General features: G+C 47.9%; 2 protein-coding genes across 3 annotated transcripts in view; one reads left to right on the forward strand and one right to left on the reverse strand.

Moving 5' to 3' along the window:
* The window catches only part of RNF111 (ring finger protein 111), a 16,844-nt gene extending 15,477 nt beyond the window's left edge, over positions 1 to 1,367 (reverse strand). Inside the window, exon 1 of one of the 2 annotated variants that reach the window (XM_081965069.1) lies at positions 1,340 to 1,367. The gene's annotated coding sequence lies outside the window, so the exon portion shown is untranslated. Of the gene's footprint in view, positions 1 to 14; positions 252 to 1,339 lie in introns of those variants that run through there. The other variant, XM_081965068.1, reaches the window with a different exon arrangement.
* Positions 360 to 17,730, forward strand: SLTM (SAFB like transcription modulator). The gene is given in 23 exon segments (XM_081965066.1): positions 360 to 618; positions 1,164 to 1,251; positions 1,635 to 1,699; positions 2,024 to 2,191; positions 3,598 to 3,645; positions 4,502 to 4,523; positions 5,768 to 6,236; positions 6,801 to 6,850; positions 8,774 to 8,880; positions 9,926 to 10,075; positions 10,623 to 10,732; positions 11,018 to 11,175; positions 11,949 to 12,040; positions 12,953 to 13,116; positions 13,680 to 13,860; positions 14,329 to 14,453; positions 14,624 to 14,794; positions 15,412 to 15,723; positions 15,936 to 16,074; positions 16,555 to 16,676; positions 16,678 to 16,713; positions 17,097 to 17,146; positions 17,149 to 17,730. Coding segments are annotated over 23 exon segments (3,057 nt in total). The 5' UTR covers positions 360 to 444; the 3' UTR covers positions 17,205 to 17,730.
* The last annotated feature ends 163 nt before the right edge of the window (positions 17,731 to 17,893 follow it).

The raw sequence follows: 17,893 nt of genomic DNA on the forward strand, positions 1-17,893 counted from the left end.
GAACGACGGCCCACCTTTCCGGGTTGTTGTGCGCGTGCTGAGATAAAAGGCGCCGCGGGCGGGGTCGGTCGGTCGACCTCCAGGGCTGCCGGGACTGAACCGCGGCGCGCTGGGAGAAGCTCAGAGGAAAGGGAAGCGGGGCCGGCGGGTCTCCGTGCGGCCGGCGGGAGCATCGCGCGTCCCGGTGCCGGCGCGCAGAGGCTCGCCGCGGGTCCCCGCCAGGCTGACCGGCCAGCGGCATTTGCTGGAGGCGTTCGGCCCGGCCATCGGCAGCCCCGCCGCTCCCTCTGACTTCAAGCGCCCGCCCGGCGCCGCGCCGCCCAATCGGCGGTCGGGCCGTTCTGCGCAGGCGCGGTCGCTGGCATCCGGGTCCTGTGGCGAGGCGCGCGCCCAGCGAGGGAGGGGGAGGGGCGCCGTATTGTGGCACCGCCGAAGCGCCGCAAAATGGCCGCCGCGCCGTCTGGAGCAGGAGTCGCCGCCGCCGCCTCCCCCGGAGTGGCCCCGCCGGAGGGAAAGCGGATCGCGGAGCTTCGCGTCATCGACCTCAAGTCGGAGCTGAAGCGCCGCAACCTGGACGCTGCCGGCGTGAAGACCGTCCTCATCGCCCGCCTCAAGCAGGTGCGCCCTCAGGGAGGAGGCCGCGGGCCCAGGAGTGGCGGCCGGACAGGCGGGGAGGCCCGAGCGGTGGGGGGACGAAGGGCGCGCCGGCTGCGGCCTGGGCCTACGAGGAGAGCGGAGTGCCGTCCCTGCTTCGGCTCTCACCCCCCACGACCGTCCGCAGCTCAGCATCGGGAGACGCCCGGCACGGCCTGGCCTAGAGCCCCGGGCAGGCAGGGAGGCGGCCTTCCCGCCTTCCAATGGGCCTGGGCGGATTCAGACCGAGCACGCTTCCTGCTCCCCCCCCCCTTCTTCTCAGCCGAGGGTTTTTCTCCTTGCCGGGCAAAGGGTCTTCGAGGTCAGAAAGTTGCTGGGAGAGTCTGGGCTGAAATTGAGCAACGTTCCCAAAGCCGCAAGGCTGCTCTTCCCTTCTTCTCCCGGCCGTTAGGGATCTTCCTCCAAAGGGCATCTGACTTGAATGCCACGCTGTTTTAGGAGCCAAATGATAATAAATCCAAGGGTAAAATGCAAGTATAAAACCATCTATTATTCTTATTTTCTATTAGGCTATTGAAGAGGAAGGAGGAGACCCTGATAATATTGAAATAGCAGTTCCGACAGATGCCCTGAATAAGAAGCCAATCAAAGGAAAAGGTTAGAACTTAAGTAAAACTTTTTTGTTAATGATGATCAAGACCGGCTGTTTGCTTACAGAAAAATATTTTAAAATAAGTAAAATTACCTTCTAGGCCTAGGATGCTAAAATGCTATCTAAGTTCGTTGGCCTTGATGGGGGAAAAATGACCACCAATAGCAATTGCACTTCTGCTTATATGCTGCTCCACAGCGTCAGCACATGGTCCCAAATGGACTTGCAGAAGCGCATTGATTGAAGGGGATTGATTGAAGAATCACATTTTTAATGCTCTCCAGAAAATTAACAAAGATTGAGCTGTTTTAGGTTTCAGTCTATTTGTTTAAAGTGTTTACCAATATGCAATAATAAAAGATTTTAATTAGTATGTCCTGGCTTCTAGGTAAAAAGCAGGAAATTGACGAACTAAGTGGTGATGCTTCCATGGAAGATGACTCCTTGGTTAAGGTAATATTATGAGAAACGAAGTTGGGGCTTCTTAGCGTCCTTCCTCGGGAAAAGATCATTAGAGCTTCTGATGCACATTCCTGGGTTTCCTCTGCACACTTGATAATTGCAGAGTTTTGTTTGATTTCTAAATAAATATGAGAGCTTCTAAACTGCTATCCTTGTTCTAGCAAACTATAACTGGACTGTGAATCTAAACAGCAGTGTGATAGCAGGGTATTATGAAAGCTCAGTTCAGGAAGCATAAACAGCTTCCTAATCTGCTGGAGAAACCTCACTAAATTGGCCATTTCCCTCCGCTGTGTCAAATATTCATATTGAAAGGAGTGTGAACTGGAAACCCACGATGCAAGTGATCACGATGGAAATGATGAATTGAAAGACTCTGAAGAATCTGCCGAAAATGAAGAATTCTTGAATTCTACCGTGCTGCCTCGTGCGGATAAGAAGAAGTCTAATTTAAAGCAGATAGAGAAAGAGTTGGAAAATCAGGTACCCTACAAAATCCCTTAAACAGACACTATTCTCCCAATTTCCAGATAACAGAAGATGGCAGTTGTTGCATTCTGTGAACTAGAAAGGCCACCAAGTCATTATTGTTTCCGCCTCCTGCAATGTTGTTAGTCTTTTCTCTTGGTGATGCCTCGGAGGTCTTAGTTGAGCACCTTTCCCACTGTGTTCTGCTTCAAAAAGGTGACAGACCTGATTGTCACCTGGGATCTAAGGGGACATAAGCTCCAGAGGTTCTTTTAACCAGGCTGACTATTTTGCACCTGCTGTCCTTTAGGATAGAGGTAACTGGCCATGGTGATTTGGCATTAAAAGATGAAGCATTAGATGTCAGTTTGCCTCTGGCTACTGTTAGCAGGAGGCAAGGCCCAGGTTTGGCTTTATTGCTTATCAAATAAAAGCCATAAATTGTAATATGGCCAGCCTTAGAATATAAATTTTATTTTTAGTGCATCAGCAGAGACAAGGTTGGCAGCAGCTGGGGCGAAGATGGACCTCGTCCATTTGCATGGCACTTGAGTCTTGAGCCTGGGCTGCTGAGGTGACAAGCCCAGCATCTTAACTGCTGAGTCACCATGCTGCCCCCATCTCACATATTCCCCATATCCAAGTATGTATTTCATTAAAGAAAAAACATGCAAGAAAGGAAAAAATACCATGTTGGGAATCCAAGCTGAAGAAGAAATGGTGTTTTTTCTTCCTGAAGAAATGATGGCTGGAAGTCTTTTTGTCCTGCAGAGCTAGCAGTAGACCCTGATGTACTTGATCCTGGCTCAGCATTCCTTGTGCTTTGCTCCAACTATGGTTTGTGAAGTCCCATGTCGAATGTTACTGTCCTTTTGAGTGACTACATTCGTGTAGTATGCCTAAAAGGTGTGGAGGTTAGCTCTTCATCACAAAAATTTGGGTGAAAGCAAGGAAAAGAAGCATATTCAGTATTGTGTTATGGCTAGAGGACGTTTCTTGTTTAGGGTATTTTTGTGGCTCTACATTATTAGCTATAACTTAGTTTATGGGGAGACGGTGATCCATTAACTAAGCTGTCCTCTTTAATGACTTCAGTGTGCTTTGAATCATCTCAATTTTTGAAACTGCCATAAACATGTCTGGAAAGAAGCCTAAAGTGGAATGTGGTATAAGTGAAGCTAGAGATGTTGGAGCCTCTTTGGGGCTCATTGCTGGCTAGGCAGGGCTGCTACTTCAGAGGAATCCCCCAAGAAGAGTTTGCCAAATTACCAGGTCTTGCTTGGATGCCTTCCTGGTGACTCAGTGCAGCAGCTACTTAGAATTGGTTGCCCAAATGCAAGTTTACTATTAATACATCAATGTTTACATATTCCTAGTAAGCCAGCTTGTTTAGTCTGCTTTGGTTTATTTCTTCATTTTAGTGCATCGATATTCAAGATCTGGAAGATGACAGTTTTGCTCCCACTCATGTAAGTTCCTAAATAGCTTTTGAAAGATTTACTGAGAAGCTGGAAGTAGCTGCATTTAACCTACTGTAGAATAATAATATTGGCCTGTTTGAAGTCTGATATTTTTTTGCAGTATCCAAAAAGATATGTACACCTCTGGCTTATGTCAGGTTATCTGGTGCTTCTTACGAATGGTGAAGTCACTACCTGTATGTTTGTGTAGGAGTGACTTGTAGGACAAGCCTCCGTTTCTGACGTAGAATGACACAAAACCTGGTATTTCTTTAAATATTCATTTTCTGTTGGCTTCATTTCTAGGTATCCCTGCTTTTATTGTGGGGCCTCTCTTCCCCCTTCATGGTCTGGTGCTTCTGATAAAATAAGGGTGTGATGATGCCAGATTTTGTGATCATCCATCAAATGTTGCTCACATTCTGTTGGAAAACTGAAGTGATTTAATCTGAGAAAAAGGAATGTTTGCTGATTTTCAATACCGCAACCCTCAGTATTCACAAGGAAGTACCAGGTTGCTCAAATGCGGAACTCAGCACAGATAGACTATCTGATTTTTCTCTGAGAATTTCTTGATTTTCTGAAAAATTGGTCACAGAAAAGTGGCAGTGCCTCTCCCAGCTGCATCACGTTATATGTTTTGAATATCCTTTCTAGATAGTAGATACAATGAACTAATTGCAGCTGTGATTAGAGAACAAAAAAAATTCAACTGCATATAGATTTCTATAAAGGGGAAAACTAATTGAGCACTCCATAGTGTTCAAATTGCATATCTTTGCTCCTGTAAATGAATGGCAGTTTGTTTTCTTGGTAACCCGAACGTCATTTCAGAATGTTTATTTCTTTTTTCTTTAATTGGCAGGACGGAGAAGAGAATGAGAGAGGTATGTTTTAATTTCAATAGAGTTTTGAATGTACTAACATACTTCAGGTTGCTCCTACCCTACCCCACCCTTTGGAAATAACAAATACCTTGGTTTGCTCCTTAAAAGTCATCTCCATAGTAAGAGCCATTACCAAGGACAGTGGCTGAACCTCTGCTCGATTGGCTTTGATCCTCCAACATCACCTACTTCCCTGGATCCGTACATATGGCCTTACTGGACAAAAGATGCTAAATTCTTTCAATGTAAGCCTTGTGGACACGGTAAGTCTTGATGTCTACGCTGCACCTTGCACTGCAGTAACCAATAGCTGCCCAACGAAAACTAAATGCTCTACAGAATGGAATTGAAAAGCCCTTCAGACTGTGCACCATACCCTTCCTTCATGCTCTGGCAATTGTCACGCCTTCCTTTAAAGCTATAAATGAGAGTCATCTCCTCAGTGATACTCCTCAAAGCCAAACTGGATGAAACTCTCAAGACTCCGTTGAAGAAATTCCTCTTGTGAGCTCCCTTCAGAATCTTGCAGGTTGTAGTCTAAAGGACATGATGGAATCATTGTGACTTCAATGAAGAGATGCCATCATTAAATGGACCCTTAACATGTGCAAGCTCAGGCTCGGCCTTTCGAAGGAGTCCCACAAGGGACGAAGCCTCTTCAGGGAAAGCAAGAGTGCCGGGAGTGAGCCCAACGGCAGGATTGAGGACGTTGACCAGCTGGCCTTTGGATGAAGATTGCCAATCCAGGGTGAACTTTGGCTGGCGTACATGAAGACATGCAGCCAGTCTTTGGAATGACAGTGCAGCTGGCAGCAAGAGGCAACACAGTGTAGGTGAAGGCGTTGGGCCCTCAGAAGCGGACGGGAAGATGAAGCCCTCGATCCCTAGACGTGTAGCGGCCTTGACTTTGGCTGTTGCTGCCTCCTTAAGCCACAAAGAGCAGCAGATCTGCACACAGAAGCCCGTAATGGAGGCCAGATACCTGTACTGAAGAGCAGGTGTCTCCCGGATGGAATCATTGTCTGAACCCTGTTCAGGATTGGTGTTTTTGTCTAGAAAATTTGTTTACCATGAAGAATGAATGATCCTGGGTTTATATGTTAATGCCCCTTATGTTCTTCCCTAACCTTCCATCAGTTCTAATAACTGGCTTTGTATTTTCTAGGTCCTCTCTTCTAGCTTATGCATATGAAAATGTTTAAACTTCTTGTTTTGCCATATTTATTCCTGTTAAATCCTCTTAGATAAAGCAGGTTCTGGTGATGGTACACAAGAAGTATCTAAAGCTCTTCGTTCAGAAGAGAGCCTAGCTGAGGCTGATCACTCGGCTCAGGAAGAGATGGAAGCTAACGTCTCTCTGAAAGAAGCTGATGATGATAACATATCGGTTACAATCCAGGCCGAAGATGCCATCACTCTGGATTTTGATGGAGATGACCTTCTGGAAACAGGTAAAAATCTGAAAATTACAGATTCAGAAGCAAGCAAGTCAAAAGATGGGCAAGATGCCAATGCACCGAGTTTGGAGAAAGAAGGCAAAGATTATGAGATGACCAAGAACCATAAAGATGGTAAGAAGGAAGACGGCGCGATGGGGGAGCCTGTCAAGAAGGAAGCCCGAGAAAGCTCGAAGAAAGCAGAATCTGGAGACAAAGACAAGGATACTTTGAAGAAAGGTCCCTCGTCTACTGGGACCTCTGGTCAAGCAATGAGGTTTGTCTTTCTATGTCAGTTCTTTAAGGTACTGCCAGCATTCAATAAGATCACTCTGCATTAAGGTGGTAGCAACAAGAAACTTATAATTAGTATCTTATGCTCCTGCCTGTAAAATATTTTGATGGCTGTAAGTTACCTGTGGTTTTTTTGTTTAAAAAAAAAATCAGGATCTTCGTATAAGCATTGACGAATTGACAGCATTTGATTTTTTGTTTTTTCAAATAGTCAAGTTTTAAGTAGCCTTGTGATGATAATGAACAACTCTCAGTTCTGAGAAACACCAAAATGAAGCCAAGTCCCAGTCCTGAAATGTGGAGAAGATTACCATATATCCACTGAATAAAATTGTCAGAAAATCTAGATCTTCAGGCATCTTAGGGAGAATCTGCAAGAAGCCATGATGCGGGGAGATCACTTATCCTCCAATTGCAGTGCATTCCTGCTTTTACTCACGCACCTCATTCTCCTCCCCCCCCCCCCTTTTAATGATTGGGTTAATAGCGTAAGATTCTCAACAAGCAAGTTCCGCTTGTTCAGTCTCTGATTTGTTCCTCCTCCTAGCTTGGCCAAGGAGTCTAAAGAAAGCAAGAGCACCTCCAAAGATGACAAAGGTAATGCGCTTCTGTGTCTGCAGAAGAAGCGGGCGCTTTGACTTGGGGAAGGGAGCAGGGAGACTTGCTGCTAGGTCTCCTTGCGGGGGAAATGCTCCTTCAGCTGCTTCCTTTCTTTGGCTTACTGTTTCTCGTTGCCTGATTTGAAAACCCTTTTGAACAGAAGGCTGCCTTTCATTTGGGAGATTTGGCTTTGGGGGTTTCTGAGTTTGGGTGGGGTCCCTTACTCTTGAGAATGTAACTGATCTCTAAATTGAAAACCCTGGAAAAGAAAGGGGATGGAGAATTCGGGGATGACTGGCTTCCCACTTGGGGGCTTTGGTCATGCTTTCTGTTTGGTGATGCTAAGAGAAAGCCACCTTGTTGGAAAACTGATTCCAAACTGTAGGAGTTTCCTTTCTGGTGCTGAAATTGGTTTCTCTATAGCAGTGATGGGGAACCTATGGCACGCGTGCCACAGGTGGCATGCGGAGCCATTTGTCAGGGCACGCGAGTCACTTCCGGTTTGCTCGGAGGATCCTTTTTGAGCTCTCCAAAGGCTTCAGGGAAGCCTCCGGACGGTCCCTGAAGCCTCCCGAGGGCCTCCGGCGGGGGAGGCTCTTTTCACCCTCCCCAGGCTCCTATAAAGCCTCTGGAGCCTGGGGAGGGCAAAAAAAGCATGTAAAAATGGGGGGGGGGGGTGTCGCGCGTTGTGCGTGCATGCGCACTGGGGGTTCTGCATTGCATTATGGGTGCAGCACGCCCGCACATGACCCCCCCTGTGCTCCCCCCACTTGTGGCACGCGAGCCAAAAAAGGTTCGCCATCGCTGCTCTATAGAATTGGGGACCGGGATTCTCCTGCTGAACATGATGGATTTTCTGCCTGATTATGCAGTTAAAAGCACGTGGCGCATTTCTGCTCTCTTGTATTTCCACAGTAAGAGGAGTTTGAGGAATGCAAGCAGCTAAGATAATATTAACGCTTAATATTAATGATTTCAAAAGGAGGTTTGGTATAGAAATGTTTCTTGAAGAGAGTGAAGAAATATTCTTTGTCGAGGCATGAAAAATAATGCTTTGATTGTAAAAAGTTATTGAAAGAACAATTTTAAATGTTGTGAATTAAATTATTTTCCAATTATATAAATTGTTTATATGGACGTTTAAATGGTTTGGCATATATCCTACAAGACAGGTCAGCCGGTTCATAATTACAACTTTGAAAAGATAAGGATATATAACAAAATAGAAGGTACCTGGGTCTTTTAAAAAAGTGGGAAGCAGTCAATTCTTCAAGCAATGTGGGAGGGGGAAGAAGAAACTGAAGCTGGCAAGAAGCAGTCATGTCACAATCTAGGGCAGTGGTCCGTTCCCAACCTTTCTAGCTCTGTGGACCAGCGGCAGGGGGGGAGAGGGGATGGATGGTCTTGTGTGTGTGCGTGTGCTGCTTGTGCAAATGCACCTTTGCTCGCCCGCCACTTGCGCAACCCAGTTCCCAATGGGCCTTGGCCCAGGAATTGGGGACCCCAATGTCTTTTGCAGTTCTCGTTGGCTTCACTGTCACTAGCTTCACGAAGCTACAAAGTAGAGATGCCAGAGACCCCAAAGGCCGCATCATGTACTGGCAGGCTAGAGAATTTGCCCTCTGCCTCTTCTCAGTGCCCTGGTCTGACAGCGGCTCTCTACCATCTTGCTTGCAGTCGAATTGTGCGAAGGTGGCAATTGTTTTTCCTTTTAAAAAAAGCCTTTCGCAGGTGGTGATTATCTGCGGTTTGATACATCTGCTGTAGGTTGGAACTAATCCCAAAACCTGCAGTCTCATCCCTTGTTCTCTTTACACATGGCTTCTTATCAGAAGAAAAGAGTTTTTGCTTCCCTTTACTATGCTGGTGATATTTGTGTCAATTGACCTTGAAACATTTTTCTGCCGAATTCCACTGTAGGAAGTGCCAGCAGCGGGAGCAGCTCCACTAAGAACTTATGGGTTAGTGGATTGTCCTCCAACACTAAAGCTGCTGATCTGAAAAACCTCTTTGGCAAGTATGGCAAGGTATGGCTTGGCTGGAGAGGGGCGACTAATAACTTTGAGGTGGCAATCCAGGGTTGCGCCAGAGAGCTGTGTAAACAAAAGGAAAATGTTTTGCTGACTATATTAACAATCTACAGTGCAATACGCTATGGTGCGCTCATAGGATCCTATAACTAGTCTGATCAGCAACCCAACCCTTGTGAGAAGAGGGGCTTATTCTGTATTTGCCCAGATGAATGAACAGGCTAAAAGATATGAGACCATGAATGGAATTGGATTTTCGGCCAAGGAGGGGTTTGGATGGTCGTTTCCCATGTCCTTTGACCCATAGCTCTGGTGAAAGGGTGGGTGTGTATTTATGCTTTGTCATATACTGGGAAATGATGATGTTGCTCTTCCCTTCTATGGGCTGTCAGGTGGTGTTTTTTTTTTGGTTAAAGAAGCAGGGGCAGTCAAGGCTTAGGAAAGTATTGGCTGGAGTTTAAAATACCATATATTTTCATTATTATGACTTCTAAGATGAAGTACATAATTTATATTGCAAAAAGGACGGCTAAGGAAAGAGAAGGGCATTCTTCCTGGGATTCTGTTCTGTGTCTTGTGTGCTTAAGCACTTGAGGGCACAGCACATGCTAGAAGAACTAAATATAAGAGAAAGCGCAGAGATTTGCACACCTGCACTCAGGTAGTACACTGACTCTTGAGTAAACCAGAATAGCCAAGAGGCTGTGGTAGTGGCCCTCTTCACCTGGCCAAGCCACCCTGTACAGCGTTTTGGCCCACCTAAACAAGCAGGCTGCTTGCAGTGGGTTCCTGGGGAAGAGGCCCCTTTTAGTGATTTTCCTGCCCTTAAAACTCTTTTCCCTTTTGGTAGCATTCCTACAAAAGGGCCCTAGGAAAGGTGAACAGATAAGGTAGAAGTGGCGATAGAGCCCCCAAGTAGGACCGGTTTCTCCCAAATGAAGACAGGCCGCTAAAGCCCCCGAGGGTTCAGTTGCAGGGCCAGAGTAGCAAAAGGATACCTTAATGTCCAAATGCGCTTCATGGTTGTTCTTGGCTTTTGTAGGTCCTTGCCGCAAAGGTGGTCACCAGTGCCCGAAGCCCTGGGGCAAAGTGCTACGGCATCGTGACCATGTCCTCGAGCACCGAAGTGGCAAGGTGCATTGCCCACCTTCACCGCACAGAGCTCCATGGGCAGCAGATTTCTGTTGAGAAAGTAGGTGGGATGACGCACGGCCAGAGTCTCTAGAGCGAGGAGGAGGAGGAGGAGAGGGGAGGAGAGGGGGCGCCACCAGATTGATTTTAGCAGCAGCCTCTTGTGTTTCCTTCAAGAAACCTTGGGCTGCAGGAAGCCAGTCCTCGTGCAGGAAGCCTGCAGAGTTGAGGAAAAGGGTTCCTGCCAACGACCTGTTTTGAAGAAAAAAAAGAGCCTGGAGACAGGCCAGATTTGAGAAGTGGGCCAGGCCGGCCATTAGCGGCTCGGAATCCTGTGCAAAAGTTGCAGTGGAGAAGCTCCGTTGTGGAGGACGGACTCTTTGGAGTGTGTCAGGACTCCCTTTGGAGCCTGGTGGGGAGGCTCCTCTTCCCACCCTTCCCTTAACAGGAGAGGGAAGGGCCCCCGTCGGTCAGGTGATGGTGGGAGCGGTCGAGTTCAGTGCAGAAGGATTCTTGGGGATTGGCGTTTAAGACTTGATGCTCCCTTTTATTCATAATTGTGCATGCATATGAATGTCCGTGTGTGTACATAATACATATCTCTACAGGTCAAAGGTGATCCTTCCAAAAAAGAACTGAAGAAAGAAAGTGATGAGAAATCTGGCTCTGGCAGGAACCCTGGAGAAAAAAAGACTACATCAAGTGACAAAAGCAGCAAGTAAGAGCTCTGCACATCCCCAAATTTAGTTGTCTGTCTAAAGTGTTTGCAAAGAGCTAGTTGTTCGGCACGTAAAAGGTTTGGAAGCTCTGCGGAACATATCCCCCCCCCCCAACACACACACACACACACACACACACACACACCAGCTTTGACTCTGTGGTTTCAGAAACCTGCCTTAAAGAGAATACATAACTTAGTCATACCTAACTCCCTTCAAATAAACTGAATTTTTCTGGAAGCAAGTTCTTCACTGTTTGTGTTGTTACTCCTATTTTTTAACAGAACTCCCTCCAAAAAGGAGGACAAGAAAGCTGATAAATCTGAGAAGAAAGAGAACAAGGATATGAGGAAGCCCGATGGGAAGGATGAGAAGAGTGATAGTGGATCTGGCTGCACCAGCCAAGAGCCTGCTAAGACCCCTGAGGACAGGAAGCGGCCAAGTACGTCCAGGGGCTTCCTTACCTAGGAGGCGGGGGGGCACAATGGCCCTTAGTCCAAGGGTCAGCGGTCGCTGTTGCTCACTTATGCTCATTGCAGTGACAGACTGTCCTGAACTGTGAGGAGGGGGATGCTTGGGGAATGGAAAGTAGAGACTACCTCCTCAAGCCCCAAAGTCACCCAGCTGGAAGTAGGAGGGGCCTGCAGGCTAAGCTGCACTTGGACTGACCTTTATGAAAACATCTTGCGTGGATTTGATCGGTTACATGGGGTGGGCAGCAAGGGACAGTTGGGGGGGGGAGTAGAACCTGGAGATTTGGGCACACAATTCTGAACTCTGGCTAAGCGCTAGTAATAAAATCATACCTTTCTCAACAAACGGAGCCAAGGATCATCTCTGTTCAGAGGTTTAGGTTGTGGCTAGTCTGACACCAAGTCTTACTCAGATTGGCCATTTTTGGCAAATGGCTCCAGGTGTATTGTACTGGCCCCTCCCTCTGGTTTGGTCAAAAGGCCCCCTGCTGTGGGACCTTGATCGACCTAAGAGTGAGTGAATCTAAGATTGGGAACTTTATCTTTTGCAGCCAAAGGCTTTTCTTTCGTTCTTGATAAATTACCCGTATTGCCATAAATAAAGCTATACTGATAAATAGTTTCTAAGGAGTATACATTCAGCATGGCTGGAGAGCATCAAGTTGTTTTTCTGCGGGCAAGGTTGCAGATCCATCTGGGAATTTTTCCTTCGGTGTTAAATGTGTCTCTTTTTCTTCTAAAGGTGTAAAAAGTCCAAGTCATATGGTCATTTTAGACCAAACTAAAGGAGATCAGATTCACCCAAGGACCATAAGAAGAGGAAGATTTGACAAGGTACGTAAAAATGCAAGCCTAGGCAAGTGACAATGAAGAGAATAGTTGCTACTTTCTAAACCTGTAGGTGGAGGTAGCAAGATTTGCAAATATATCTAAAAGCAGAGTTCTGAGGTTAGTTGGAAGGCGGAGATGGTCAAATGACTTTTCCTCCCAGCAGGGGGCAGGCTCACCAAGTACTTCTCCAGCACAACCCACAGTGCTGCTGATACGGAGACCAAAAAAACATTTCTTCTCACAAAATGCTCTTAGTGGCTTAACTTTTTTTCCTTTCTGATATTAGAGAGAGTGTGTGAGAAATGTTCTCTTTTCAACTATCTTAAGTGTGAAACTTCACAAAATGGCTATTTTTAGCTCTGTCTTAGAATTGTTCCTCAACTGAGTGCTTTGACCAAGAGGCATCCTGAGTATTTGAGGGTGTTTGAAGGATTTTGCATTCGAATCACAGCTTTGCCCAACATCAAGCTTTGCTGTTAGGATAGTTCAAAGTGAAACATCTGAACGTCTAATGCATTAATCCATAGTAAGGATTTCAACAAAGGGACGCAGTGGCTCAGTGGCTAAGACTATGAACTTGTCGATCAGAAAGGTTGGCAGTTCAAATCCCTAGCGCTGCATAACGGAGTGATGTCCCAACTTCTGCCAACCTAGCAATTCGAAAGCATGTAAAAATGCAGATAGAAAAATAGGAACCACCTTTGGTGGGAAGGTAACAGTGTTCTGTGTGCCTTCGGCATTGAGTCATGCCGGCCACATGACCACGGAGACGTCTTTGGGCAGTGCTGGCTCTTCGGCTTTGAAATGGAGATTTCAAAGTCGGGAATGACTAGCACATATGTGCAAGGGAAACCTTTACCTTTTACGGATTTCAACAACTGTTGCTAAATCTGCATTTGTGTAACTTGTCTCCAGCCACCAATGTTAAGGAACAAAGAGCGTTTTCTTCACGATAAAATGAAGTTCAGAGACTACCGAGGCAGAAAGGACATTTTGCCTTTTGAGAAAATGAAGGAGCAACGCATGAGGGAACACATCGCACGATTGGAACGAATACGGCGTGCTGTGGAGCTCAGAAGGTAGGCTCAGAAGTGGCTTTTCCGGAAGCACCACAAGGACAGATGAGCAACTGCCTGAAGCCAGAAAAAGAGAGAGCTTTTTTCCAAACCATCTTGTCCCCCAGGGAAGGGCTGGGCAACCTCCTTTTCCATTCAGGTGCAGCCTCACCTGGGACATCTGAGGGAGTTGTAGGGACCTGATACACAGGAGGCAAGCCTGTCCCGGGGCCTCCTCTTCTGGGCTGTCCACAGCTGGGGTGGGGTTCGAAGTAGGAAGGTGGCAGGGGGTTTCTAAAGCATCCTATAGAATTTTCCACCTGCCAACTTTTTAAAATATGTCACGGGCACCTAACTTTTAATTTAAAAAAAAAAATGTCACGGGCACCTAACTATTCTGTAGTATTACTTGTAATATTCATCAGGATTTCTTTATTGTTGGGATTGTTTCTCTTGTGCTTTTAAATATTTGGCCGTGCCTTGTGGGTACCCAGGAGAAGTGTTGGTAACTGAAGCCAATTCTTCTCTTGCCGTTCTGTGCCTATGCTAATCCGGGGCGACCTCTCTCTGCGACGTCTCCTTTGCAGGCGAAGGGAAATGGCAGAGCGTGAGAGGCGGGAGCGCGAGCGGATCCGACTGCTGCGGGAGCGTGAAGAGCGGGAGCGGCTGCAGAGGGAGCGGGAACGCCTGGAAATAGAGCGGCAGAAGTTGGAACGGGAGAGGATGGAGCGGGAGCGCCTGGAGCGGGAGCGCATTCGGATTGAGCAGGTGCGTTTGGGGGCCCCCATTTGTCTCGCTTCCCTCGGGAGTGCCTCTAATTGCGGAGCAGTGTGCACAACATTTCAAACTCCAAACTTCTGCGAGGTGTTTGAACCTCAGGGCAAAATGGCTGTTTCGGTGCTCCAACTTTATTGGAAGTGTGCCAGCCCAGTTTGGATGTTTAAGAAGTGTGTGAACCCAAAACGAAGCTTTAGAAGTAATGTGGGAGCTGCGTATCTGCCGTGCCAACTAATGAACCTTTTGCTCTCGGTGCAGATCAGCCCTCAGAAACAGTATTACCAGTTGTCCTTGCTGTGGCTTTTGGAAATGACTTCTTCTAGGCTAGTCTTGCTGCAATATGTTGGATAAAATGTTGACATTACGCTCCCCCGCCCCCAAATTCAGTGCGGACCGTGCAATTTGGGAAGCTGCAGAGGCCGGGGCCTCCTCTTCAACAAGTGTTTCTCTCCTGCGTAGGAGCGACGTAAGGAGGCAGAACGGATCGCCCACGAGAGAGAAGAGCTCCGCCGCCAGCAGCAGCAGCTTCGCTACGAGCAAGAGAAAAGGAACGCCCTCAAGCGGCCTCACGATGTGGATCACCGGTGAGTGGGTGCCTGCCACAGGAGGCCTCCTTCCTGAGCGAGTCTGGATGGCGCCGGCACCAGCAGCCCATTTGGCTGTCCCGTGGGTGTGGTTCCTATAACTAGCCGAGCCCCGTGTGGTTGGGCAGCTGTTTGGGTTTCCACGGGCTGAGGCATTTCTTCCCTTTTAGAAGAGATGAGACCTACTGGAACGAAAGCAAGAAGATGACTTTGGACACAGATGCCCGCTTCGGCCATGGCTCTGACTACAGCCGGCAGCAGAACCGCTTTACTGACTTTGACCATCGGGAGCGGGGCCGATATTCTGAGGGTTCGGCAGTGCAGCCCTCATCCTTTGAGAGGTGGGTGCAGAGGAGGCTCTGGGGGTTCGGAAGGCCAAATGACCTTCAACACGAGAGGCCGGAGAACGGACCCCTCTGTGACTTCATTGCACCCTGGCGAAGGAACTTCAGAATAATAGGACCTTAAAACCAGGGAAGTAGAGAGCAAACCTCTTAAGAATAGCTAGGGCCATAATGCAAAGCCTTGGTGAACGTCTTTCTTACTATCAGATTACTTATCACTTGGAGATTCTTTCAGTAAGGATTATTTTACAATATGTTATATTTGAATAAATATAATGCTGGTAAAATAATTGACTAAAAATTGCCTTGCAATATATACCTTGAATCCCCTTTTGCAGGGAATTGTGTATGACTTGCTGCATAAAAATTGTACAAAACAGAGCACGGACCTCACGCTTGTTATGGAGAGGCAGCTTTTGTTTAAGCCTGAGCATTTTTATTGGAGGCCTAGTCTTGTGTTGTTGTTCTTCCGTGCCAGTGACGTAGCTTTGCCAGTCTGTCTGTGCCTGACTGCCAGATTCCTCTGAGTTTCCGCCTTTGCTGGGCTGCTCCCCGAGACGTCCAAGGGCACGTTTCATTGAACCGAGGAAGACGCACTTTGCTTTTCTCATCAGGCGTGAACGATTTGTCAACCCAAGTGAGGGCAAAAAGACTCGTCCGACTGGAAGAAGGGAGGAGCCTGCATTTGAGAGGTACCCCAAGAACTTTGATTCGAGAAGAAACGAAGCCCCCCAGCCTCGCAACGAGCTCCGAGACAGCGACAGGAGAGAAGTGAGGGGAGACCATGACGAGAGGAGGACTGTGATCATTCAGGAGAGGCCCAAGATCCCTCATGGCCGGCACCCACGAGAATCCGGCCCCAACCCCTCTCGGCAAAGCTCTTGGAAGGGGGAAGGGGGCATGAACCCCGACAAACGGGATGCCAGGTGAGAGATGGCAAGCTGGCGGCCCTATCCGTGACTAAAGCAGGGGCAGGCGCTGTGCTGAGGAGGGCTTTGGTTGGGCTATTCTGGCACAGCCGCATCCCACAGCTTGGGCCCAAGGACCTCCGTGGAGCAGGCCGAGGGACCATTGCCTTCGGTTCAGCCCTCTTGGAGGCAGCTTAGAGTGCCAGCCTGATGTCTCCTTGTTTCCCCAGAGAAAGGACGGAAAGATCCAGCCGAGAGGTCTCTGGACATGCCGCGAGAGGGGCCCCTGCAGGCAGCCGCAGCAGCGCATCTGGCTATGGAAGCAGAGAGACGGAGCGGGGAGTGATCGAGCGGGGCAGTGGCGGACAGGTGAGCCTCAGAATGGGCTGGCAGTGAGCAGGGCCTTGGCTGTGTTCCTCCTGCGAAGGGATCTGGAAGCCCTCCCCTTGATGTAGGCTGCCTTTCTAGCCCTCCGAGCGATCGCTGCGGCCATAGGGAACGGTCTGAACTCCTCCATACAGTTAACACCGTCCAAGAAATGCACTTGGATAACTATTTCCTGAAGCCAATCTCGAGTGTCGACAGAAGCACCTTAGAGGCATTGTTTCTCCCGTCTCTCTGGCAGTGAAGGCCCCACTCAGCACCTCCTCCTTCAGCCATGAACCAGGCCTGAGAGACGCTGCAAAGGGTTCAGCCCTCCGCTAATCACCCCTAATCTGTGAGGCTGAGCATTTAAATGAGGTCGACCAGCGCTCTGTTCTCTTCCAGGCTTCCTAAAGGGTTAGATTTGTCCCCCTGCTGCATGATGTTGTTCTGGTCTTAGATTAACCTTCCTCCCTTCCTCCCCAGCATTATAACGAAGACCGCCATGTGGTTGAGCGGCACAGCCGTGATGCCGGACCAAGGAAAGAGTGGCATGGCCCCAATTCACAGGGCAGCAGTTATCACCACGAAGCAAGGAGGATGGGAGAGCCGAACCGGAGGCGGCACGATGTCTTCTCACTCAAGGTACCTTTGATGCTGTTTCCTTCCCACCCCCACCCCCCACCTGAAACCTTTTAGCAGTTGACAGTCCAGCGTGTGGCCCTTGGTGGTCCACAATAAATAAATCCTTTCAGGGTATGATGCTAAATGGAAGCTGGGAAGTGTTGGCAGTCTCAGCTCTTGGAAGGCTTCTTCTACAGCACGGGTTTACCCATCACGGGGTCCCTACCCACCCCAGTGGCTGCCAGTTCTTTTCTGCCATTCCTCCCGCAGAGGGCAGCAGCCTGTTGCCAGTTTTTGGCACTCCTGTTGGCAGTGTTTGGAAAGGCAGCAGGGCCCAGCTGTTAAGGCTTCAGTTTTTTATTCTTCAAAAGCTCATAGCTGTTTCTCTTTAAAATTTATTCCAGTAATTCTTCACCCATTAACAGAGTTCTACAAATTGCCGGCAGTTCCAAGCAGAGGGAAGCGGTTCTGGATTTAAGCAATTTAAGAGTGGACCTGCACGAAGATTTTGAGCCCTTTCAACCTGCTCGCTCCTTGGTTTCAAGATAACTTATTGGAAATCTCTTGTGAACAGAAAGATTTGGATAAGAAAACTTGTCTTTTTAAATTTTTATTTTAACATAGTTACATTTCCCTCACTTCGGAGGCATTTTAAGTAAGTTAGGCTGTTGGGTTTGGGGTAGTTCATGATCTCTTTTGAAGAGCGCTGCTCCCTCTAACTCCAGGACCTCCCGAGTGAATGGGAAGCAAAGACATGTGCGCTGTACAGAAACCTAGTTGTCTTCTTTTACCAGCAGCAGCAGCAGCAGCAGCTCTGCAAAGGTCAGGCTTGAAAATTAGGTCCTTGCCACAAAATATATGGGTAACTGAAGCTGTACATCAACCCCCCCCCCCCCTTTGCTTTTTGGTGTGTAGAACATACGGATGGTGGTTTTAATTTCTGGGTATTATGTAACTATTTTTGCAGAACTTGTTACACTGAGTGGATCCTTATCCAAACCAATGTATCTCCTTTCCAAATAAACTTCATAATCTATAGTACCTGCCTGGATGCCTTGATGTGTCCAATCCTGCCCTCTGATCCTCACACGCTTTGTTAGTCTCATTTCCCTTTCTTGGGAAACTGAGCCCAGGTGGCGCAGTGGTCAGAGTGCAGTACTGCAGGCTAGGTCAGCCGACTGCTAGTTGCAGTTTGGCAGTT

This window comes from Natrix helvetica (assembly GCF_964273705.1).
Source record: "Natrix helvetica genome assembly, chromosome: 12".
Classification (NCBI taxonomy): Eukaryota; Metazoa; Chordata; class Lepidosauria; order Squamata; family Natricidae; genus Natrix; species Natrix helvetica.